The sequence below is a fragment of the Hirundo rustica genome, chromosome 2 (genome assembly GCF_015227805.2).
Source record: "Hirundo rustica isolate bHirRus1 chromosome 2, bHirRus1.pri.v3, whole genome shotgun sequence".
Taxonomy (NCBI): domain Eukaryota; kingdom Metazoa; phylum Chordata; class Aves; order Passeriformes; family Hirundinidae; genus Hirundo; species Hirundo rustica.
The window spans coordinates 89,186,264-89,213,091 of record NC_053451.1 but is presented as its reverse complement, the minus strand read 5'-3'; the positions used below and the strand labels follow the sequence as shown (position 1 = coordinate 89,213,091).

General features: G+C 37.8%; 1 protein-coding gene across 1 annotated transcript; it reads right to left on the bottom strand.

The window, feature by feature from the left end:
• Positions 1-21,541, bottom strand: TMEM182 (transmembrane protein 182). Its single transcript, XM_040055724.2, has 5 exons — positions 21,183-21,541; positions 20,635-20,734; positions 19,119-19,217; positions 9,030-9,167; positions 1-1,050 (listed from the first exon to the last, which is right to left on the bottom strand). The coding sequence occupies exons 1-5, from the start codon at positions 21,321-21,323 to the stop codon at positions 827-829; spliced, it is 702 nt and encodes a 233-aa protein (XP_039911658.1). The 5' UTR covers positions 21,324-21,541; the 3' UTR covers positions 1-826.
• Positions 21,542-26,828: the final 5,287 nt, after the last annotated feature.

Genomic DNA, 26,828 nt, shown 5'->3' with positions numbered 1-26,828 from the left:
AATAAACCTTTTTTAATAAAAAATTAATTTTACACAGCCATGAAAATATTTGTTAGAGGAGCCAATTGTTCCACTGAAAAATAAAAGGGTTAAAACTTAATTAAAATATTAATGCTATAATTCAAAATACAATTTTGGCATAACTTCAGATAGTGATTGTACTATGGCATTTTGGCTTACAGAATCATGCAACACATGGATTTCAGAATACAGAAGTATACAGCTTTCAAATGCATACAGAAAATAGAAATGGGTAATAGAGCAGTTAAGCTTTTACACATTCACGGCAATTGTCTCCTCTCTCGTCCTCTTCCTATGGATGCTGCACGAACAACTGCACTCTATTTTTATAAAGTGCAGACGTTTGCTGCCATTAAAGCTAAGGCAAGTAGTGTAAAACAGGAGAGGAGGTAGATTGAATTACTGTGTTTGAATGTTTGCCTTCTCTACCTTGTGCCGTTCTTTACAAACAGAAGTACAGTGTAAATGCTAAAAGACAAACGTATAAAATGTTGATTTGAGCCAATTCATGTTCATGTTTTACTTGCAGAAAATTTTTGTCTTCTTCTGTTTTTTTAACCTACAAAAATGCTGCTAATAGTACAATGTGAAGAACCACAAGTGTACTTTCTAAAGAATTAAAAAACAACAAGTTGGGAGTTGAGTTTTGTTTCCTTTACCCTTAAACAAGTAATAGAAGAACTTCCAGAAGTCTGCCTGCACACTTAGGATTGCCATAATGGTAATAATGTACAAAATTGTGCTCCAGTATACATTTGTCACAAAGTTTCACAAGTATTGCTGTATTTCCTTCAGCTGCATCTGACTAATCTGAGTGTAAATAAATGGCACGCCCCACCAACAAGAACAGCATTCCTGCTAATAAAGCAAAAAATACTCCTACAGGAGCCAACATAAATGACCAGCCATAACGTACATAAACAGCAAAGTCTGGGCAATCCATTTTTTTCATGTTTGTGTAGTTTTCCAGATCAGCCATGGCCTGGACCCAGATGACATACATCACGACTACCAGCGAAAACAAGACACCTGGAAAAGAAACACCAGGTTTTAACAACAGGGTGTGAGACAGATACTGGATGCATTTACTGTATTACCTAAAAATCCAACAATGCTTGAGGCCCTGTCCGCATGACACAGTCAGCTACCACTGGATAATTTTTGGCTTTGGCTTCCTCTAACTTGCTTCTTGCACTGAAAGCATACCCCCATGACAAAGGAGATACCTGGTTATGGTAGGCAGACTCTGATGACAAAATTCATGCAGGTATTTACTGTTTTGAATTCAGGGGTCAAAGTGGGGGAAGAAAAGGTAATGGATGGGACAATCTAGAAAAAAATGTACTTTTTGCTTCCCAAACCCTGGCATTGTTTTTATCGGTCTTATGGATGAGATATTTCTTCACCTCTCTATATTTACTTCTTTATTCTTATGAAAAAGGCTATGTTTGAAACACAAAACTTCAGGGTATTCTACTCAAATATTTTACATAAAAATTCAAATATATTTAATTCAAAATCATCCACATTTAATAAAAAAAGCTCTTAGTAGAGGAACAAAACCCAACAATAATTAAATAATAACTATGTAAAAGGCTATTAGTAATAAACTCAAATTGGATACAGCAGTTTCCTGAAATTAATCCGCCACATAATTCACAGCCTTTTCCCAACCACTCCTCTGAAAGGCCTTTGAATTGTTTATACATGATAGTAATAGGAGCACATGTCCTTACAAACTTTGATAATCTCCTTGTTACTATACACCAGAAGGAGATACAAGAAGAAAGTGCTTTCCAAAGTATCAGTTGCATTCCTAATATTTCATTTCACTTTAGAGGAATGTGGACACTTGAGAAATGCTAGCCTGCAGAACAGATGCTCCTGAAGAAGATTTGCTGGAGGACTGGGAGCACGAGTCTAAATTTTTCGCATGCTTCAGCCTGTACCCATTTGCTCCCTGAGCTCCAGCTGTCACAGCAGAGTTACAGCAGCAGGACCATCCATTCCAACATTAAAATATTTGAGGGACACCACCCCATCACATTTTTATCCCAGAATGTTTAGGTGCCTCATTAAAATGTCAGTCCTGGGAACACTTCACTGCCAAACTTGAGGCTACAGGCTGTAAGTCAAAGATATTTGTGGTCTCTTCTCCATCCTCCTAAATACGTGCAATGCAACCTTGAACAAATGTGACAGTTGTGGCAAAACCCACAAGTGCACTTTGTAGACACCCATGGCAAGGCATTTGATTCCATATCCACAGGTCCTGGTAACCTTTGATGGTTCCCTTTCCCCAACCCAAACCTGAGATGCTGCCTCACATTCTCCTTTCCTCACCCTTTTTGCCCATTTACCAGGGAGCAGCTGTTGTCCTCACTCCCTCACTTGATGCAGGCAAAACCAGGCAGGTTAGATGCAAAAGCTTAACCTGGCAATCTAGTGATCTTCCCATTATTGCTTTATGGACAAAATGTAATATCTTTACATACATCCTGAACATTTGATAGGTGAGAGCTCATAGCTCAATCCTTGCAAACACTATCTTTTGAAGACCAACAAAAAAAGGGCTGAAGTACTTAACCTGAGGCATAATCAAAACATTCCCAAAGGATCTGCAATTTCTGGGAGGATGAAATAATAGCAGAAAAATTAAATAAAGAAGGAGGCAGACACATTTCATGTCTATGAAATACACTTCCAGGATTACATTTTTTGCTAAGGTTCAAAATCCTAACAAAGTTTGAAAAAACTGAACACTGAACTCTAAGAAGCAGAAATTCAATTTTGAAAACATTTTACCTAAGTAAAACTCAATTTTGATGGAATTTAGTACTTTTCTTGTATTAAACATAAAACCACTGAAACAATCAGAGGGAAGGATTGCCTTAGGGCCAGACATGAAGAATGAGAATTAAAATTGAAGACTCTTCAAATATAATTCAAATTGAGCAGAAGATTCCTAGAACAGAACATCTAATGATAACAGATAATGTAGGCAACACAGGAAAATCAAAACAAAACACAGCTAGTAACTTTTGATTGAAAAAATAGAAAGATTCAGGGACAAATTCAGAAATGAAGTTATTATATATGGATTTTGTTAAAGGTTTCAAAACTTGAACAACAAAAAAAAAAATTGTAGCCCTAAGATTCGGAAAGATATGGTAATAATCTGGCAAAATCCATAAGGACATTGGAATTTACCTCTTCAACTGGCTGCGCCTAAGCATTTTCAAACTAGTCCTCAATTTAACCTCTACATTGGGGAAAACTTAGTCAAAAACAATAATAATTATGAAATGTAGCAATGTATATTCTCTTACTATGGCAGCAGGTAAGTATAACAAGGCCTTGCACATCTGGAAAGCCCTCTGGCATCCTGGGTAGAAGCAAAGTTATGTAGAGCAGCTAGTCGAAAACATTTGTCATTAAAACAAAACTGCCTCAAAGGTGCTTTAATCTAGAAATGGGCACCCCTTGCTTCTCAGGCACTCTGAAGCAACACCTAGATGGTTAAACTAGAATCAATATCATGTAGGTGCAAAATAGCAAGCCAGTGGTGCCAGTCGTAAAACAACTTATGGGAATCTATCATCCATTGGGTGTGATTTCACAGCAACCTGTTACACTTGTGATTGGCAAATTGTCGGAAATTGTATGGAAATTTGCAGAAGAAATGTATGTCGAATAGAGATAAATGCTCTTCCTTAAAAGGGAAGAAAAAGGAAGGAAGAGAATGGTAAACCCCCAGTTAATTAAGGCACTAAAGAAGTATTTAAGGGTTGTCATCACCTGCTAATGGAAACTAATTAATAAGTGTATTATTTAGCATGTTCAAAAAATACCTTGAACAATACAATCAGACTACGTGAAAACTGACCATGTCCTGTTGCCTCCAACAGTATTTCATTCATTAGCACTCCTTTTGTCTAATTTTCACTGAGTTATGATTTCACAGGAGTTAAGCATTTAGACAGTTTATTGAATGTATATTTATCCTGAGAAATCTCCTCCTGCAGTCTTGCACTGACAATCTATTGTGAATGTCATGAATTCTCAAAGGCAAACTCCAAGATTGAAAATTACCAAGACTGAAAAAAAATCCACAATTTCTTAAAGCAATATTTTTAGGAACAGTGTGTGCTATGATATATTTCTATGTTTTTTGGCATTTAGACCTTTTCATAGAGTGCAGGCGTCCTTTTCCCTTTGCCTTTTAGTGAATAAAAAATAGAACAGCAGTTGCATGAGTCAGTAATGATGGGGGAAATTATTCCTAGAACATGAAATATGTCTGAGAGAGATTAAGACACATAAATACTTTCCTCCTACTCCTTTTTCTTTCTTTTTTCCCATTTAGCTTTTTTTTTAATAAACACGCATGTTTGAAACACAGCTCTGTGCAGTGTGATAAGACACGGACTTCTCTGAGGTCACTCTTTTCTGTCTTTCACATTCATTCTTTTGAATTTCTTTCAAACAAATACTTGTGCATATTGTAGAGGAGAAAGAATACAGAACCTTTAGAAATGTCTGTGAATTCAAGAAGCAGTTTGCTGGCCTTTAGTACTGATTCTTCCCACGTAGAAATGCCTTTCACTTGTCAATGGTGAATGGCTGTTTATGGCATGAATCTTTTACTATGCAGACGTGAAGACAACAGGTGCTGGAAAGAATGATGTGAGCTTTTTACTTATGCCTGAAAGTTTAGAACTCTTTATCTCACTTAAGAAAAACTGTGTGTGTGTGTGTGTGTGTGTGTGTGTGTGTGTGTGTGTATTTTTTTTTTTTATTAAATGCACTTTTATGTTCTCATCCTTATTTCAGATTCTAGCACCTATCCTGGCCTCTTGTGACCTTTATTTAAAAATAATGGTCAGCATTCTCTGCTGAAGTACATGCAGAGGATCCCATGCAAAAGTTATGGGAGTAGCTACATGTCTCTGAAAACAGATTTTTGTCCTCATCTAGGATCTCAATTTAAAGGACCATCTTTTTTGGATCTTTTTGTAGGAAGCAGCAGTCACGCTTCTAATCTTGCATCCTCACCAGGGTGTGATTCTGTAATTCTCTGTGCACATCCCGGTGTATTGGTTATTGGCATCAGTACAAGAGGACAATTTTCACCACCGCTCGGCAGAAAGAGGCACAAAGTAATAATGTGCTTTATTGAAGGCTGCTCTAAAAGATAATTTTATGGCATCTTCTCCTTCTTTTCCTATGACTTCTGAAGAAACTATAAGGCTTCTTACAGTTTTCAGTACTGTAGCTGCTCTTGTACCATCCTCTGATGTTGCAGACATGGAGATGAGGCTGCAAAGGCAGCACTCAAGTCATTGACTGTGGTATCATTGAATTGATACTCACTTTTCCCCACAGATATTGCAAGTGTAGTTTCACCTGTGGCCTCAGGAGGTTAATAAGATTACAAAGTTTTGCTACTCCCAATTAAGGAAAAATGGGCCAGGAAAATGACAGATGGTGTTAATTGTAGTTATAATGGCCATGGAATGGCAAAGGTTAATATCCTAGGAGGAACAGGGAAGGTAAGACCCAGAACTTTGGGTTCAATCTGTGAGGAGAACTGGTAGGCAAGATACCACGAGAGGCTGCCCTGAAGGGCAAAGGCTGCCTTAAAGGGCAAAGGGGCCCAAGTGTTGCCACAGACAATTTCCTTAAAGTACAAGAATGGTCCCTTTATAAGTACAAAAATGGTCCCTTTATGTGTACAAGAATTCAAGCAGGTCTGGCAAAATGAAAATTAACCTCCTACAGAGATGCATTAGCAAGAACACAGTCATCAGATTTGAAAATACTATTATCACCCTTTACTCAACACTTGTGATATCATATGTGATAAATTGTGTCCAGTTTGGGGTCCCCATGTGAAACAGAGATACCGATAAACTGAGGTGATGGCCACCAAAATGGTTAGGAGAATGGAGAACAAGTAGAGGCTGGGTGAGCTGGGGAATTTTAGTCTAGAGAAGAATCCAGTCTTCATTTTTCTAAATGGAGTTATAGAAAAGATGGGGATAGACTTTTCAGAGACCTACAGACTTGACAGGATGAGATGTAATAGTCACAAACTGCATCAAGGGCAATATCATGTGAAAACAAAGAAAGAGGAAAACATTTCTCACAAGGAAATTGGTCAAACTGAGACAAGCACCCAAAGATGCTGTGGAACATCAGTTACTGCAGATTTAAAAAACTTGATTGGATAAGGCTCTCAGCTGCCTGATCTAACTTTGAAGACAACCCTGCTCAAAATGGGACATCAGACTTGATTGCTACAAGGGGTCCTTTTCAAGGTAAATTTGTGTCACTCTGTCTAGGATCTCTGTTTAGGCTCCTTGAATGGGTCCCTCCAAAAGGCAAGCCTATCTGCCTTACCACAGAGAAGGTGAGGTGTCCATCTGAGTGTTTCTTACTGTTGACAATAGAAATTTAAGCAGTTGGTTCGTACAAAACAGCCTTCAGATGGCTGAACAGTTGGCATGAATCTCATTCCCAATAATATCTTCAGCTACTTCCTGAACCCTAAGACAACACAGCAGATCATGCTACAAACTGTACCCTTCAGCTCAGGGAGACCTTCTATCTGCTGCTAATTTGTAGGTTAAGATTGCAGAAGGATAAAGACACTTCTCTCCAATAAGAGGTATTAAAATTATTTCATCTAACTATTTTTAAAACATGTTAGTTGGAAAATGACTGCTCTCCCTATCTTCTTCCTAACTTCCAAAGGACAAACATCTTGTTTAACTTCTTTCTCAGAAGACTATTCTCTACAGTATAACACATACTTGAATTATGTGGTAAGACAGCATCCAGGCTCTTTCAAAACAATATGTATAATTCCTTTTTTTTCTCCAAAACAACCTGCCGGTTTCTGTCTTACAAGAGCTCTAATTTCACCCAATCTAAATCACATTAATCTTAGACCCATTACATCTTTTCATTTTCCCAGTAGGTCTGTGTTTAAGTAGATGCACACCCTGGCTGCATCCTGATCACATGTTTGAGAAGTGATATATAGGCATCACTTCTCATCACTCTCCCCTTCCATGCCCTGCTTTGATTTGGCAGGCAGGAAATGAACAGGCTCTCTAGTTCTGAAGGAGATAGGCAGAGAAAGGGATCATGGCAGCAGGATACAGTAGAGCACATCACCCTCTTCTGCATCAGATTCTATCTTATCTTCCTCTGTCTTGAGCAAGTTGAACGGGTCCTATTTTCTCCTGCCATCACTTTTTTTAAAAATTATACCAGGATTTTGCTAAAGACCTTTGCTTTTCAACAACAGTAATGGTAATAGTAAAAATAACATCGCTTTTTTCTAAACCCCCTGATTGAGAACAGTCCTGAAGCTGAAACATGCTACATACAGAGAGAGTAAAAATCAGAATTTCCCTTGAACTTTTGCTCTATAGGGACAAAGGGTGAAAGGGGCAAAGATACAGACCCAAGGCCACACACTAGGATAATAAAGCTCACTTAACTTCACAAACCTAAAGAAATAGTCTCTCTAGATTCTCCTACTAAAGGAAAGAGAGGTGCAGGGTTCTTCCACAGCACATTCATCTGATCCAATTAGGCTCCTCTTTCAGTATGAAATGAATCCCCAGCTGGGGGAACTTCTTACATACCTACTGTTTTTACTGCCAATGAATGTTATTGCCTCTTGCAGACCTCCTAGGGAAGCCAAGGGAGGCTAGCACAGGCTTGGGGATCTAACTTTCCCCTACCTAAATGAGGGCAGATGAACTGACCCAGAGTGGAGAACACAAGCACCGCTTTGCACCTCTGCCCGTCAGTTCCACACCTTTCAAGTGCCCTTTTCCTCTCAAACAGCTTCTGCTACTTTCTACTGACAGCTGAGGTTTTTCATGCATTAGAAATGCAGAAAAAGAGAAAGACTCACATGGGCTCTTGCCCTACAAATCAGTGACAAAAAGCATTGAAATATCTTAGAATCTCCATCAGCCTATGAATATTTTTTGTATGTCTTTTAAAAGTGTGGAGGAGTAATTCTCAAGAGATAAAATATAAGTATGCAGGATTTTCTTCAACTAAAATATTATAAAATACTTCCCACACTTCACTGAGAGTCCTTTGGAAGGGAATAATGATCACTAGCTGCGTGTGAAGAGCTTAGAGGTGCAGCGGGTAAGCAAGGTCAGGGGGTCAGTATGAGAAGCGAAAAGAGAGCTCAGGCCTTGTGGTCCTGACACAGGTGGCTCTGCCCTGTAACACAATATGTTCTCACAGGGCTGCCTCTCACTAGGCTCTAAACCAAGGAGAACAGCAATGGGGCACACTATCATTTACATCCTATATAACTATATCTTACACACCAGTGTGACATCTTCACAGACCTTTCAAGGTTAAGCAGACAGCGTGCCAGCGAGCTGTCCATATCAGCTGAATCCTGGGACGGTGCATCCTCCACCGTACGTGTGCGTTATGAGGAAGGAGGGAATTCAGTTATTTGTTATCTTTCATTCACAGAGGTTTAGAGCTCCTACTTACTCATACATGACAACTATTTTTTCAGTCCTGTCACATCCAAAGCATTTTCCTGTATTGGACATGTAAATGTGTTCTGTCTCCCAACTTCTTCAGAGTCCACTGTAATCACCTTTTGAATCACTGATAAAGAACAAAACCCTCTCCTTAGCTAAAGCCCTTGAGAATCCTATAAGGCAACATCCTTAAACATGCATTCCTTTTCCTGTTAAAAAAGTAGATTGAAATTGCAATGTAATTCCATGATTTGTCCTGGAGGTGGTTTTTTTAACCTTAACCCAAAAATAGCCTTTATAATAGCTTCATGATTAAAGAATTGTCTCCAAGACAGGCACTCCACAAGCCAAAGGATAGAAGCATATGCTTTCTCTTTCTTTTAACCATGATTGATATAATTTTTGGTTAAGGAAAATGGAAGAAATAACTTATCCTTTCTACTCTGTAATTGACTGAGCAAACAGTATACGCACCAGCAATGATGAAAAAGCCTCCTCCGGCTTTGTATAGAATGTGACTGGCAAAAGGAGCTGCACAGATGATGAGGAAACTAGCTGCCACAACAGTGAGCACTCCCAGGAGCATAAGAACCGTCCAGAAACCTCGATAAACTGGAGAAAAGGAAGAAGGAAGAAAAAAAATACAATGCTTTTTAGAACTTATCCAAGCTGGCTAACAAAGATTTTCCTTTCCCATTCTCATCACTTGCCTTATTAGCAAATGAAACATTAATTCTATTTTGTATAGAAAATATACCATGTTATATAGCATGTGGAACAAAATAGGTTTGATTGCTAGTCCTTACCTGATGATCATGGAAAAAAGCATCTAAGTTATTGTGAATGAAATCCATCTGCTGAATATTTAGTAGTACCTTGTAAGATAGCAATCTGACCAAATTGACACTCTTTAGAAGATGGTACAGCAAAGCTATAGCAGTGATTCCTTAGGATAAATGATTGGACTGGCGGGATACATTTTTTTTTACCAAAATTGTGCAGAAGAAGCAGAGAACTGCAACATCTTGACCCTCTTAATGCTCAGACTACATCACCAATAACATTCTGTAAGTTCTCTACAATTTACAGCTGGATAATACTCCTTATATATAGCCATATTCAGCAGAAAGAAACTTAAGCTAGGAGCAGGGAGAAACTAAGAAAATGTAAACTATATTTCTGAAAACCAGCTAAGAGTTTCAAACCAGCCTATTTCTGCTCTAAAGCTCTTTGTATTTTATTAAATTTAAAATGTGATGTTTCAGAAGCCCCCGTTAAGCAGTGCCAAGCAGTGCTGAATTAATGGATGCAGCTGGTGATAAATGAGCTGAGAGTTTTGTGACATTCTCTGGCCAAAAGAGTTTTTCTAACAATTAGTTTTTAGCTGGTTAATTGCACATCCATTTAACAAAGTCATCATTTTACAAATGCTACAAGAGTGACATAAATTTCTCCCATGAATTTAAAAATTGGTACATTAACACAACCCATTAGTAAAATTATGAGTTGTAAAGATCTTCATCGTCAGATCTGAAAATCTTGAAGCACTGACAATTCAGTCAGTGAAAAACATTTCCACCCAACTGAGGGAAAGCATATAAGCCAGCTGGCAAGTCAGGAGAAATGTATCACAAAAGAAACTGCCACTTATCATTTGACAGCACCTACTTACTGTTATGGAAAAACACAACCAAGCAACTATTATACTGGTTCATATCCTAAAAGATTCAAAATCATACAGCTTGTTAGAGACAGCTATTCAATAATAATTCAGGTTTGCTCTCATCTGAAATTTGAAGGTGCTCTAGGCATTAGCAGCCCATGTTGCCCACTAATGTATTCCAAAATTCTATGGTTTTTAACTTGACCAGCTTAACTCAAGAAGTATACATCATCAGCCTTGTACATGTATTAGCTAGATCACACTCGCCACATTACATTAGCCACACTTTTTAAATAACACCCTTTTTAATCCAGGCAAACATTCAGAGACATAATTTTCCACCACACTGATCAGCAGATTTGGGCATAAAAAGGATGAATGTGTCTGAAAGTACCTGGCAGAAGGGTTAAATTTGTGGTTTGGTTCATATCCAAGTTTCCACATAAACAAAAAATTATTGGAATAGTAGGTAGGAAATAAGGCTATGGCTCAGCAAAGCAGTTAAATGTATTTTGCTTTAAGTACAATACCTCTTATGGGATTTAGGCACCTGTTTAAAGTTAAACATATAGTTAAATGATTCACTTAATGCAAATGGACAATGAATAGAGACCTAAAAAGGTAAATCTCTCAAGTCCTTCAGTCTTGGGTTTCTGAAACAATTTCATATTATTTTACTCTTGGGGCTACTTTGATAAGCTTCATTGCAGTCTCCAAGTCCATGGGACATTACTTCCTCATTTAAAGCCTAATACCACTAAATCAATCTATAACCACCCAACTCTTTTACATGGGTGGCCCAAGGTACTTCAAAGTCATACTACATAATAGGACACAAGGGCCAAAATGGACCTTGAAAAAGCTTTCTTGTATATTATTATGGTCAGTCACCTCAGTCATGGAGCAGTGTTTCCATTTCCTGAATGGAGGAAGACATGAAATTCTTCAGCATTACAAAACCAACATCCATTTTCATTATCTGTTCTTCACACAGGAAGATTTGAAGCCTGCTTTTAGTGAAATTTCATGAGAAAATCTTGATTTGATACTCAAATATTCTTAGAAACAGAGCACAAAAGAAGTATATATGTAAATGATAAAAATTTGTTTCAACCTCTCTGTAATAAGAGAAAAGCTGTTTCTCTGCTCCAATACTGTAACTATTTCATGCATTATGTGTGAAATACTGATTTCACCTAGCTATCACCTGACAGAAGCTTTCATTCTATTTCTCCAAAACAGTTATGTACTCTAAAGGATCACGGATAAAGTCTGATTATCCTAATACTTGTTTATTAAACTAATTCAGTCATTAAACATCAATTAAAAATAGAGTGCAATTGACAGGTACAAAGTCTGCTTACAAATCCGTGACTTTTCAAGCAAAATACTACCCCCTCTAATCTGCAAGTAGAAAGTAATTTGGTTCATTTGTGGCACAGGTCTGAGGAAACACCCTACGAACACTTGGACTTTTACTTTTGTAAGGGAATTAAAATCTTCCATTTTCCTGCAAAGATGGCTTCACTTATTTTATAATCTGACCATTTTTGCTTAAACCACATTTCCCATCTTCTCTGCCTAGATGGGCAAGATCTATTTCTACAGATGTCTTGGTTTGAAAAGACAGGTATCTGCTAGGGAGAGGCGGGGCCTCTCTAGGAATGGGGAATTTCCCATTAAGTTATTATCCTTCCCTTTAAGTTATTATAATTTGGAAGAAAAAAAAAAATTTTCCAGTCAGAGCTATGGGGAAAGGAATAACAGTCTTTTACTAGTAAATATAACAGGACAAACAAACAACAACAGCAATTATAATAATGTGATATATGTCCTAAAATTAATTCGTGTTAAATGTTATAATATGTAATTCATTCTCTGTAAGATGTAAGTTCATTTCTAATCGTGTATACCACGGGTTAACTGGGACTGAGACAGCACGAAGGGGGACACGAGGAATTCTTTTGCTAGAGATTGCAAGGGAGGGACATGACAAAAGTATGCCAAGAATTACATGAAAAGGGACACGAGAAAACTTCTGCCGGGAATCGTTAGAGGAGAACAAAACGACGGAAGAGGGAGATGGAGAACCCGGAGAACCGAATGATTACATCAGATCGATATCTTATCCGTCCCCGCCCGACATTAACATCTCTACACTGTATCTGGACACAGCAATCAAGACATTGTTCTCCTGAGAAGATCCTTTCAACCCCACCAGAGCCCGACCATGAATATCTAATGAGGCTGCCTCGGAAGGGGGAGTCTTGGAGTCCCGATTTTTCCTCAGCGAACCAGTGTATAAAAATCGACCGCCTCAGACCGAAAATGTGATCTTGGGGGGTGACATACTGACAGAGTGTGTTACCGTGTTCACCCAGTGCCGAAACCCCGGGGTTCGACGCTGACCTTTTAATTGTGGCTATCGGAGACTGTTATTTTGTCTCAAAATAAAATTCTAAATTTTGATTTACTAAATTTGGTCTATCACGTTTATTACAATAATAATAAACAGAACCAAGAACCCCGAGGGGCTTTGTCTCACAAGCCCCGGGCAGTCTGATCTCTCGGGACCCCGAGAGCACCAAACAGAAATGGTGGAAAAACTCCAGGCTGATGGCGGGAAACAGTGGGTTGTCCCGGCAGGCAGGGGGTGTCCTAGCAGGCGAAGTGAGCAGTGCTGGAGAAGCTGTGACGGCTGGACAGGGGCTGACCCAGCTCCAGCAGGGCAGGTGAGGAGCTCCGAATTCCTGGGTGCTCTGGCAGATGATAGAATTCCCAGGACCGGACCCTCCGTCAACAGTGGACTCCTCACGCAGCCAGCTGTAGCCCGACCGTCCTCTCCGAGACAGAGGGCAGAAGAAACCACCCTCAGTTCCCGGAGCCCCCAGCCTTTTCCTCCTCCCTAAACTAAGGGATCTACTACCTTTTGTGTTGGTCAAGTACCCTTTAAGCATCAGTATTTAGTCTCCTAGCAACTTATGGGGGGGAAAAATTCCACAGGAAAACTTAATCCCCAACAACCGGGCTAGTCATTCAAAATTACAACTCAGACCTACTGCTGTCATTTAGCTCAGCTGTCATCTACAGATGAACACAAAAGAGCTGGCTGAAATTAAATTCTCCTAAGAATGAAATTAGTCCTTAAATCAAAGACTTTGCTGGTCTGAGGTTGAGACACACAGTGATAGATAAAACACAACAGAAGATTCTGCTTTGAATTACTGTTCTTTACATCCCATGAAAAGGGCTGACACTGTGATCCAAATGTGTTTCAAGAAACAATGGGTCATTGAACCCACAGAAACTGTATCTATACAAAGTGTTAATGGAAATTGCACAATTTCAAGTCTCACTGAGGTATTTCATACGATAGCCCATGTTCTGGTCCAGATGACAAGGAGTACCCTCGTCTCTTCCAGGTACTTCTCAGATATGTTAGTTACCCTCCTCAAATACACACATTATTCCAAGTGTTTCCTACAACAGAAGAATAAAGTACAAGCACCATTGCAAAGTGCAAAGAAAACCTATCTGTTGTGTTAAAAATCTTAGATACCGTTGCTTTGTGTTGCAAGAGGGCTAAACAGAAGGTTTTGCAACTCATGTAAGCCACCCCTTTGTTGGGTACATTTGCCTCGGAAATGGCATGCAGGCCTAAAAATAAAAAAGACTTAGCGGAAAACAGGAGTACACACAACTGCACCGTCAGGCCTATATGGAAACATTATATTCCTCCAAAATTGCATGACTTGTAGTTTTCCCTTGCTACTTGTTTTTCTCTCTAAAGATCCTAATTTATGTCCCTCCAGAGACTTTTGCATCATGTGAAAACTAGAAGTATCTGGGAATATACAAATACTAGAAGTATTTGTGCAAGGGACCAAATTTTGGAGAAATGGACGAAAATTACCAAAAGCCTTCTTTTCTAGTATAGTAGATCCCAGCACTGATTACAAACTGAAGTTACAGATTCATATTTTAAGATGTTACTGATGCATGATAAGAAAGAGAAGCAATTATACATTTGAAAAGTTATAGAGCTGTGTCACCTACCATACACACTTGTGTAGCAGTCACGGACACCTCCGGAGCTCCATAATAGTTAGTCAGGAACAGCCTAGCTAACATCACAAAGCAGCACTCTTCCACTATTGGAGATCAGCATCATGAAAGCATCATGAAAGCATACTATGTATTTCACTGCTCTTGCTGACTTCAAGTGTTTTCAAAACACAGCCATCAGTCCATGCAAGTACTGTGGTCTACCATAAAAACCCCAGCCACTTAATCTGAAATCTAATATCAATATGAATTATTAAGCACTATAAGGATGAAAAGTCTTTTGAAATGTGTTAGTACAATGCCACATAAAAATTTCCAGGGCTAGGCAAAAATGACTCGGAAAAGTTTCTTTGAACCATCACGGATGAGCTCACATTTCCTGTGATCTGACAGAGGATTGTATTTTAGAATGTGTGGGGTTTTGCCTCTCTATTCAATGTAAGAGATATTGAAATACTTTTGACAAGAGTATTGCCACACAGTTCCAATAACAGAGAAAGGTGCAGTTTCTGAACTGCTCTCAACCAGAAGTATCTTCTCTGCAGTTAAACAACTGTAAATGAAATCACCTATCTCAGCAGCAGCACCGGAGACACACCTGGCAATACAGTAAACCTTGAGAGGCTTTTCTCAGCTTCATTCAGCACTCTTTACAACCCCTTAGTAATAACTTTTTTTTCAAAAATTATTTTAACAGTAAAACAAATACAACATTCACAAGATGGATAGATGGATGCACTGCTTTTTCAAATGCTTCTTACCTTATTGTTGCTTTGGGGTCTACAGAGATCACACTTATAGAAGCACTGTACTACAATCTCTCATGGGCAATTATATGACTTCTACATAAGAGCATTTTTTTTCCCCTAGAAATAGACTACTGCTAACATTTCACTTGTACAGCTTCTATTTTCAGATTTCATGGCTGGTATTTTCTAGATTACAATAGGTTAATTTCAACCCACTAACAAACCTGCCAATAAATTTGATCTCACCATTTTAGATTTAACAGTTGCTGAATCAGATTTTTTCTTCAGTCCTATAAACATTGTATATTATCCATTAGGCATTACTTCAAATGCTGGCAGTGTGCCCAGTACTGGACAAAATAAGATACTAATAGGAAAAAAAATACTAGCAGCTACAAATCAGAGTATTAAACTAATGTGCTAGTGCTGCCCCATTAAAATGCTTTCATGTCATTTTCAAAAGGTGTTGGGTTGATTTACAACAATTAAGGAACTATTGTTTATTTCCAAATTAAGTTGAAAAAAATCCCCTCAAAAATAAAAATACTGAATTAGTGACTAAGTGTTAGATTTTTCACTTCTTTTTCTTAGGAATAATCTCACTATGGCAAATTGGACTATTTCCATGAGGAAGAACTTTGCACATTTTTCAGAAAGAGGCCCAGTATTGCCCTATAGTAAAAGAACTTCAGGAAAGTGTGATAGCCCTTGAACATCAGTGTTAAGTAATCTAACGGCAGGATATTATGCATGAATCTAGCTAGCAATGAATTAATATTAAAGCACTAAACTATTATGTTTTCAGAATAGCCTGATGGGGCAACTAATATGTTTATGATTATGCAAATATATGTTTATTTTAAAATATATAGGTTGTTGCTGTGTTATTTCTATTGCACGGTTTTTATTATTCCAAGGTTGTAGTTTACTGGACTCATATATGTGAATCATCATAAAAATGAATCTGCTAGCAACACAATGAGGTGCTAAGTCTGCTTAAGATCTGCACACTATAAAAGTTGTCACTGTAAACCTCTGTACCATCACAGAAAGTCTCCAGAGTCAGGCTTCCTCTGAGTTCATTTAGAACCTGTTTCAGGTTAAGATAAATGACATGGCCTATGAATTTCTTAAAGTACATTAACTATGAACGATGGATCACACAGCTTTTGCTAATACCTTACACTACAGCTAGGGGAAGCCCTCCCCACACTGTCGAGATATTTAACAAAATCAATGAATGCACAAAAACATTGTAACCATGAATAGAAGATATGGCAAACTGCACTTTCAAAGCAGTGCTATCTAACCCTTGGAAGCTGAACATGCATCAAACAATAATGATTAAAAAATATCTGATACATTAAAGCATGCATTCAAACCTCCACTATAAGCACCCCTGTAGGCTTTTCTATCTTTGCATTTCCATCTAAGGCTGTAGTCCTTGACACCAAGAGCTCATAGTTTAGGTTTGTAAATCAGAATGAACCAAGCCTTTGGTCTAAAGCTTTGTAAGGCACAATGAAACACTAGAGTTCCCTGCCCTCAGTACTTTAGGATTTTTGGGAACTATAACACAAACAGAAACCCAACATACAAAAAGATGTAAATAAACCAACAGAAGATAGGTGATCCTGTTTTGAATTCTGGCCCAGAAAAGCTCTGAGCCAAATTCCTACTAAAGCCAAAGGAATTATGTCAACAGAGAACTTGGTCCAGACACTGCACTCAAAAAGCATCAGAGATTTCATGTTCCTCAGGCAACTTATCTTTGTCTGAGCTCTTCTAGCTGGATGGTGACATGGCACTCCAACAACAAACCACACTTGGTTTGTCTCCACACAAGGGACTGCACAAGGAGCTAAAGGAAAATTCAAATTCTCCTGATAAGATCCAAAAGTTTCCTAAGCCAAATAGTCTGTTAAAAAGTCACATGCCTTTACTTGTTCAGAAACTAACAGCGCTCTGAAAAGAGTTAGAGATTTTTAGAAAATGTGTTGTGTACATGTTTAATTTTTCTAATGAAGTTTAAAGCTCTTTATTCACCTGTTTATTTTTCTATGAAAGAGCAAATGAAGATGACAGAAAAAATCTTGCTATCTTGTAATATCTTGTTAAAATAGAACTTGATTGACTCACTAAAAATTGCAGTGATAAACCTGGAGAGGAGATTTGGGCTTTTTATCATCCCCAAAAGAGAATATGTTGAGAAAGCAGCTATGAGCCATGAAAATGTTAATATTTTATCAAGAAACAGTAGCAGAACCAAAGAAAGGGGACAATAACCTCTGTTTTTTGATAGTGCCCTTTTATTCTATGCTTAGTTGATTCAAAGTATTAGATGCAGACAACTGGATGTACAAATCATAGATGAAATCTTGTTCTTCATGAAGCCAGAGTGGAGCCTTTTGCCACTGGCTTTATAGCAAACCACTTCCTGCACTAGGAATCAAGAAGAAAAGGATAACCTTCCAAGCATTTCTTAATTCAGCAACGGCAGTTGAAGCAAGGTTTTTAGAACTTGTTTGCCAAATATCATGGGCAGTATTGTCAAACTATACTAAAGGAGAAACAAGTTTTGAACTAACAGAAGAGATGACGACATAACCTTCTTCATAAAAAGTTGTGAAAGACTCTTGAACAACCATATCTGTTCTAGTAAATAACTCAGCTTGGATGTTGAAAATGAAATGTAGGCATAAAAAACCCCCAAACTCTCTTCAGTTTTAATGAGCTCAAAAGCAATCCAACTGTATCTATTTATATAGCAGGAATGGCTCTGAATATACTCTACCTGGGCCAGCATCTATAGCACAGTTCTGCCTACTTTTAATCTCCTAATATGAAATATAGATAGGAAAATTATATTTGAGCAGTGGTTCTTTTGGCAAACATTAACTAAAATTAATTAAACTTTTGATGATATTCCTTCTCCTTTCCTTTTTCTTTGTTTGTCCACTTCTGTGTAATCATGCAATATAATTTGAGGAACCTTTGTGAATGTATGAGTGAACGGTGGAATACAAACTCTGTCTAGGCTATTAGGAGCTGATGACTGTCACTTTCAAATGGAAAGATAAACTGTTCTAGATGTGCTGTGAAGTTATAGATTAGATCTCTGAATGGTGAGGTCTGAATTCTTCCTGGACAAACAGTTCATAATTTCTAAAGATTAACAGAACCATCATAATTCTAGTTTATTTTCTTTTTCATGTCTGCAGCATAAAAATTGAATTCTAAAGACACTTCAAGGTTAGAAAAAGCATAATTACAGCTTCAGGACAGGAAGGAATCACTCAAGTCCCTCAGTGAGCTCAGAGACGTAGCATGCACACATCACAGGTTGTTTAAAAAGTCATACAAAATAGGTATCAGAAGGTATTTACTTCAAATATGTTTACATAAATGCCTTAATCTGATGATTCACCTGATATTTTTAAGTAGTTTCTATGTGTAGTAAAGACAGAGCTTTCTAGGTACTTTTCAAACACAAAGTTATCTATCAATATTTATCTTTCAAATTTATATAAGTATATACTTACAGGTATCTGTTACAGTACAAGAGTTTCTCAGTGAAGTATATCTGAGTCAGTTAAATAAACTTAGACAGCATCAAGGCTCTGCTCCTCCTTCCTCATAAAGTAAAAATGCAATACATTTCCATATGTGGTTATTTATTTACCAAAAAAAAAAAAAAAAAAAAAAAAAAAAAATCCAACCAAAACCAAAACCAGTTTTATTGAAATACATGACAAGAAGTACTTGTTAAATGCATTCAGCCCAAGGAAGATATTTACTACGTTGGAGAAAAAAGCACAGAAAAGGAAATGTCTTCTTTTTTTTTGTCTTTTTTTTTTTTTCAGGAATTACCTCCATTCTGCCATCATGCTTAAAGCTAAGCATTTATTTACGCGCTTTGTTAAACAGTGGCTTAAATATGCATGTTGTAGATTTATGAGAAGTATGAAATACCAAAATTCTGCTTATTAAATTGTGTGGAGTGATAAGGCTGCTTTATTTTGAAGCATACAAATTGTTTTCTTGAAACTATAGGCATTGTATTCACCTGCACCAAACAATACTTACTGATTGCAGAGTCATAGGAGGTTGAGTTGTGTTCATCTCTGAGAAGAGGGAATGGGGACAGGTAAGCATGCGTACAATTCTTAGAAGGTGACTGGTTGGCTAAAAATGAAAGAAAGGTAAAGATTAATATTTTACTGCCTTAACAATATTGTGTGTCTGTTCTTCCAATGGGCAAACTGAGATTCATAGGTCAAGATTTCAGGTCCTTTCCTAGGCAACAACTAAGAGTGAATTTGGTTTGGTAAAAGATACGAGCCTTGTTATGCAAACAAGAATATTCCTTAAAGACCAATACAGATTTGTACTCTGAGACAGTAAACGAGCCCTGCTGAAAGCACACTGCAATTTATATGTGATACATATGTATGCCTTTTTATGCATATGTACCTTTCTCATTTGCGAGTTAATTATGTTCTCATTATTACATATGCAGAAAAAAAAACAACCAAACAAACAAAATCCAGGCACTTACTTTTTCTTTTGTGAAAGAACAATGAAAATATCAAACATCTTCAGAAAGTTTGTACAATGTCTACTAATATGAGTCTAGTCTATGGAATTAATATCCTCCAGAAAAGGGTAATTTCACCCTTTATATTAAATACTTCTAAAAATATCAACTTCTTCCTGGCAAAAAACAAAAGCTGACTATAACTTAAACCCCATCTAAATTTCAGATTCCTGACCCCTTTTTTTTCCAGATAAATAACAAGGGGAAATTAACTACAGTGAATATTACATTTTCCACCCAAGACATAGCAATATATTTAGCAAAATACGGACTATTGCAGTCAAACTTGTATGATGGCAGCTGCTTTTTCAAGGATTATGGAAATCTTGCAATAAGGTGAGGGAGCTCCCTACCTCAGAGGAATGCCAAAGACTGGAGAAGAAGTTTTGCTTGACTTCTTAAGAAGAGAGAGACTTTGGTTGTAAAACACTATCTGATTTTGGAATTCTATCTATCTTAGAATCCTGGATGTAGTGAAAGAAAGCAACAGATCATCCATGAGTGTAATAAAGGAACTTTTCTGAAGATGGTGCGTCCTACACCATTTTCACTGTGGAGTTACCCATTCCCTTCTTAACTCACTTGTAATCAGTTAAGTACAAACGGAGAAACTCCCCAAGCAAAAATTGATGGACCAGGCTAACCACTAAGCTCTTTTTTCCTTACTTAACAGAAATAAACCAATTGTTTAACACGAAGTGGTAAAAGACTGTGTAGCTAAGAATGGACTCATGTTAACAGGGCATCCATAACAATCAGAGTGTAATCTGATAGCTAAACTTGTATCATTTTGTCCTGGGGTTTCCTATAGTACAGATTACAAAAGTGTGTGTCAAGAATTTATTTTAGGGTAGCTGAAGAACCTGATCCCCAAAGAAGCCATATGAAATCTAATGATTCATAAATAGAAGACAAAACAAAAAAAAAAAAAAACAAAACCACCAAACCCCAACAATTTTGAGAACAAACTACTGTAGATAATGTAAAAGGTTAAAAAATACTTACTATACCAAAAATTCCACATGCTGGCATTATTATCTCCTACATTTCCACTAAACCAGCACCTCCAGAAGAAACCTTCATGATGGAAAGTGGCCTTCTCTCCCTACAGAGGAAGGATACAAACAAAAAGAAAGCATTATCATATGATTTTTGAACAGCTGAAAGAATTAAGTTCAATTAGATGTTGAGGTAAAAAATACCACCATCATAATGACACATGACCTGTCTGAATTTAGGTCAGCTATAGCATTTATAAACAGTCATTCTTCTTTAGAAAAGAAAGAATATCATATTGCAAAAGCAGTATCACAAAATAAAAATTCATTCTAGAGCTGATTACAAAAGATTATTAGAGGTTTTGAGGCAGGCTTGTAAGTCTCCAGAAGGTCAAAATTAATATATATTCAAAAGTATACACAGAAGTAAATTCTCAGAAAATAAACACAATTACTATATTCAAAAGTTTATACAGAAGTAAATTCTTAGAAAATAAACACATCTAAGGATTCTACATATATAATTTTCATTATAAATTAAAAGTTCATACTAACCTCAGCACCTTCAGGTGCTTCTGAACAAGTTCCTACTTCTGTAGCAAGAAGCCAATAATCAGTTCCAAATGCCACCAAAAACAGCAAAACCCCCAGAGCTGCAAAGAAACCTCCAAAAAATATCCCCACACTCAGTTTCATTATTGAAGGTGGTTTTTTGTTGTTTAGTTTGTTTGTTTGTTTTTGGCTTGCTTTTTTTTTTTTTAACCTTAAATACTTAAAAGGTAAACAGTAAAATAAAAAATTTTTGTGAAAGTAACTAAAAAATTGTTTGGAGAATACAGCTCATATCTGAGGAAGTTTCTTTTCAGTTGACTTTCTGCCTATGCCCTTCTTCCCAATGCCCTGTGAGTCAATTTGTGTCTCCAAATTTGTGTTCCATGTGGCTGACTCAAGTCTGACAAATGAAAAGGCCTTTCTATTTTAGGACACTGATGGCAGAGCTTTGCTCTGTTTCGCTGTCTGGGCGAGGCCAGTCAGAAATAGCTGACCTTCCCCTAACTAATCAGAGATTGACTTGAAATATTATTGCAGCTGGTGCATCAACATCACTGGAGATGGAGATGGAGTTGCAATGGCTCTGTCCATCTACATGAGCAGTGTTACAGAGCACGCAGTAGTAGCAAGGACTTCCATAGTTCAGGCCTGGGGGTGAATGTTTCCTTAGCTGCTAGCAGGAAAGGAAACACCTGCAACACACTGGAATCATTATAAAAAGAAGGCTGAGGATTTTTTATAGAATTTTAAAATATAGTAGCCAAAATGAAGAGATGCCTCTGAAAAATCCTATATAATAAAAATATAGTTATCTTTAAAAATTTACATCCTACCTTTAAAATAATAAATTCAGCAACACCAAACACAAAAACACTTAAAGGCTTTAATTATACAGATGCATATTTTTTGCATATATCAAAAATTTATGCAGTTGAAAATTCCCTCAAGCGCCTGATAAACAACTTCAATCTTTTTAAAACAAGAAGACACTTTCCCAAACACATGCTTTGGCCATTCTGGAAAGTGATGAGGTAAAATATTTAAATTACAAGTACTCACTGTACAAGAAAAAGGCTTTTTCAACAATTTCATTTCATGTCAAGCAGGCCTTCCCAATCATCTCTCATGGCTTACAGGGCACGCTCCTATAGAAATATATAGAGTTTATAACATGCACCAGATCCTACAGTCCTTATCCAATAAAATTTTATTGGAATTATTTATCACCAGAGTAGAAAAATTCCATTGATACTGTGTATCAGTGCTGGGAAGTTCTGGGCTCAAGAGAGGAATTAAGCCAGTTTACTCCAGAAAACATTTGTCACAACATCTTACGGCAATAGACTTAGGACTCCAAAGGGACTCCTACTTTCAATGTGCCAGTATGGGTTTGGACAGTGCATCAGCATGCTTGAGGACAGCAAGGAAAACAATGTTTCCACTATCTCCCTTCATTTCTACACAGATGAACTGGTGTTGTGTCCTCAGTGGTTTTATACCACTACACAATCCGCCCAAAATCATATTCACATTTGTTATGAATTGTATTTTATTCAAACCTGATACTAATTTCATACACAAGCACATCTATTATTTTGTGGCCTTTTTGCACTTCAGAGTTTCAGTATATGCAGAGCAGCAAATGAATATTCAAGCAGACTCTTTTTGTCATATTTGCTTTTCCTGACAGCCACTCATGCAGTTCATTTTGATAAAGCAGAAGAGAGGTGCTTGGAAACCTAATTTTGGAAAGTGATGTTTTACTGTCCATTATTAAAGAAAAAAAAAAATCAGGAAAAAGGATACATAGATTGTGCTATAAAATAAAATAAAAAATATTACTTGCAATTTGGAATAATACTTCAACTTTTGGTCAGCCAGGCAGATTAGATAATTGTTGTAGGTCCCCTCCAGCAAATATTCTATTCTGTTCTGTTCAATTCTATTCTAATGTGTCTAAAGAACAAAAGAAAGCAAAAAAAGAAAAAAAAAAAAAAAAAGGTAGGATTCAGTTCAGCACTGACATGCTCAAGTTTAGACAATTTCATATAAGTTAAATCTCTTTCCATCATAATCAATAGTGATCACACTCAGTGGAGCCAGAGGGCAGTTCATCACAGCCTAGATCAGACTCACAGGGCTCTGCTCAGTCACTTGGGCAGACCCTTAGCTCTAGCCAGTTCTAGAGTATCCTGCTGGCTCTCAGCTGCCATGCCAGAAGAGTTTGTTTCCCTCTCTGTTTTAAAATATCTGCTAGCCCCACACAGGATCTTAGGTATCCCCTCTCCCCTTGGATGGCTCTAGGACCCTGCACAATGGTGACTGAATCGTGTCTGGAAAGAGGGATCTGGTGACCTTACTGTCATCTCCCACAGCCGGGTGCTCCAGGATGTCTAAGGCATCTACACTGGGCAGGCAGGTATGATAAGGGATTAGAGAAGGCCAACACCTTTCTTGAGTGACAACGACAGGCCATGTTCACACCACCTGTGCGATCCAGGCTGCCCCCAAAGCCAGGCTCCATTAGCTTGTCAGGCCATCCTGGAGGCACCGCTGAGAGTTTTAGCCAGACCTCGATCAACTCTAATTGCAGCAAAGATCCGTATTTCACATGGAGATAACTCCTGACCATTTCAAAGTATCCAGGTGGACTTTACTGAACTTCTCCAAGCACAGAGGTGGAAATTTTTTAGTAATAACAGACCATCTAACTCATTGGGTAGAAGCTGTTCCCACTGTCTGAGCCACAGCCAATGTGGTGCAAAACCCTTTTGGAACAAATTATTCCCATATATGGAATGGTTAATAGGATAGACTCAGACAAAGGAACACATTTTACATCAAAATCTTACAGCAAATAACTTAAACCTTGGTAATAAAGTGGGAATGGCATACCCCATGGCATCCACAGAGTTCAGGGTGGATAGAGAGGATGAACCAGACTTTAAAGAGAACCTTAACAAAATTAATAATTGAACCCCAGATGTCATGGGTAAAATGCCTGCCTTTGGCTTTATTGAGGGTTCAGATGTCTGAATGCAAAGGTGTTAACCTGCAACGGAATCCTACTCAGTGAAGTGGAGTTCCCAACCGTTTTGCTGGAGTGTGGGTGGCCTTAGAAAGCATCGGCCCAGAGTTCAAGAATTTCATACAGTGAAATTCAAAGATATAGATAGTCACAACATACGCAAAAGCCATTATATGAAGTTATTCATTATACCTATTAAAAATTAATTCTGATGCACTGTTCAACATTATGCCATGTTAAAGCTCGAGCTCATGCTAAATAGTGGGAGGCCTTACCTTATAACATCACAACAGTGAACTTTTCCAACACTAAAACAGAAAAAAACCAGAAATCCAGACCCCTGTCTCAGTAACTGAACCACAATTAATAAAACAAACAATCCAAAAATATCAAAACGCTAATTCCAGTCATGTTGCACTTACCTGGCTTCAGGACAGAAATGTCAGTGACTGTGAGCCTGTTTCTGCTTGAAGTAACTTACTCTTGTGCGTAGCTTCATTGAAATCAGTTTGCATGTAAAGTTTCACTGAATTCAAATGACAGTTGAATTACTGCCTGTGCAGTGCAAGTATTTATTTTTAATATACTGTACATGCACGCTGGCCTCAGTTTAGCATGTTCATCCTGAGAGGATCTAATTTAATTATTCTCTTTTATATTTATGGCACATTCTCTGGCAGAGTTATCTTCCAAATACTCTAACATCACCAGCATTACGCCCGTCTATGTCAAGAATGAATCAGAAGCCATGTTAAGACTTGTTATGTCAGCTTAAAAATTCATGTTATCCACCACTTGAATACTCAAAGAAAGTCTCAGGGCACTTTTTCTTTAATTAAATTAAATTCTGAAGGTTCTTCAATAGGAGAAAGTTTTAAGGCAGAGAAAAGAGGGCTAAGCTTATCAAGGCAAAATAATCATTATTCTGAATCTTAAAGTCATTCCCCAACTCCTTTCAAAACTCCTAAATTACTGCAGAAATACTGTCATTTTAAACCAAAATGACTTAGCCAAATTTATCCCTACTGTAACAACAATGAAGTAATTAAATCAGCTTTAATATTCAATCAATTTGGCTAATTAAGCCCAACATTGATTTTGTTGACTCATAGTGTGAAGATTGAAGGATCCACATAATGAATGGATTCCAGCCTCATTTAACAAAGCTGCAAAAGTTTTTTTGATTTTCTTTCTGTTTATTCACCAAACAGATAGAGCTAAATTAAGTCCTGGATATGCATTTTTTATTTATGTATATAACATTTCCAGCTTCAACATAGTATCTGAGCTCCTCCCTGTATTTAAAAATAGAAAAAAAAATTAAAAAATAGCAGGCTCTTTCTTTTTTCCTTTTCCTTCTGAATGGGAAAAAAAAGATATTTATGGGAAGGGGATGTTGTTTATTTGCTTGTTTATGTTTGTGTGTGATTGAGTAAGTGTCGGGTGCGTATGTTTGGAATTGGCAGGCAGCCCCTTATCTGTGCTGGCAGATATGTCCATGATCTAAAAACAGCCTGTTAGAACTGGATGCATGTCTCACTATATACCAAGAAACAATTTCAGCAACTGCCTCAGAGCTGAGACCTTCTGAGATCTCAATGCTCATTTACTGTTCTGAACAGTAATGGGAGTATCTCACCCACTGATTCCAATCCTCATCCTGTCCATCTTTCCCAGCTGGGCAGATGTTACCTATCACACTGACAAGATCATCTGTCAGCAGAATACTACGTAGACAAACAGCCAGACATCTTACGCAGCACACACCTTGTCCATTAGATGTGTGGCTGGAGCTCACCTTTAAGCTGGTCACTTCAGGTTTCCTCTACAGTCATACATTGGCTTTAGGGACTCCACAATACATCACTTTTATGGCACAGTCCATCTGACCTTTTTTTGGATGACCACCTCAATGTGCAAGTAACCATGCCCTAAAAGTACAATTACTTTGGGTGGTTGGTTGGTTGTCGGTTTGATTTTTTCACTGCCCAAGAAAGGGTCTCGAACAACTAGTTTGATATATGACCGCTTTATTCCTAATACTACAGTAAATCAGACCACGAGTCGCACAATCACAGAGTGACTGAGGTTGGAAGGGACCTCTAGAGGCATCTTGTCTAACCTCCCTGCTCAAGCAGGACCACCTGGAACTGATGACACAGGACCATGACCAGGTGGCTTTTGAATATCTCTAAGTCTGTATACTCCAGAACCTGCCAGTGTTTGGTCATCTTCACAATAAAAAGTGTTTCCTGATGTTCAAAGCAACCCTCCTGTGTTTCAGCTTGTCCCCACTGTCTCTGGTCCTGTCAATGGCCATCACTAAAAAGAGCCTGGCTCCATCAGATATTTATATAAAACTCCCTCTGAAACTTCCCCAGGCAGAGCAGTCCCAGTTTTCTCAGCTTTTCCTCACAGGAGAGAGGCTCCAGGCCCTTCAATACCTTAGTTGTCCATCATTTGACTCCCTCCAGAGTGTTCATGTGTCTCTTGTACTGCAAAGCCCAGAGCTGGACACAGTGCTCCAAGTGTGACCTTACCAGCGTGGAGTAGAAAGGAAGAAACACCTCCCTCAACTTGCTGGCAATGCTTTGCCTAACGCAGACCAGGATACCATCAAC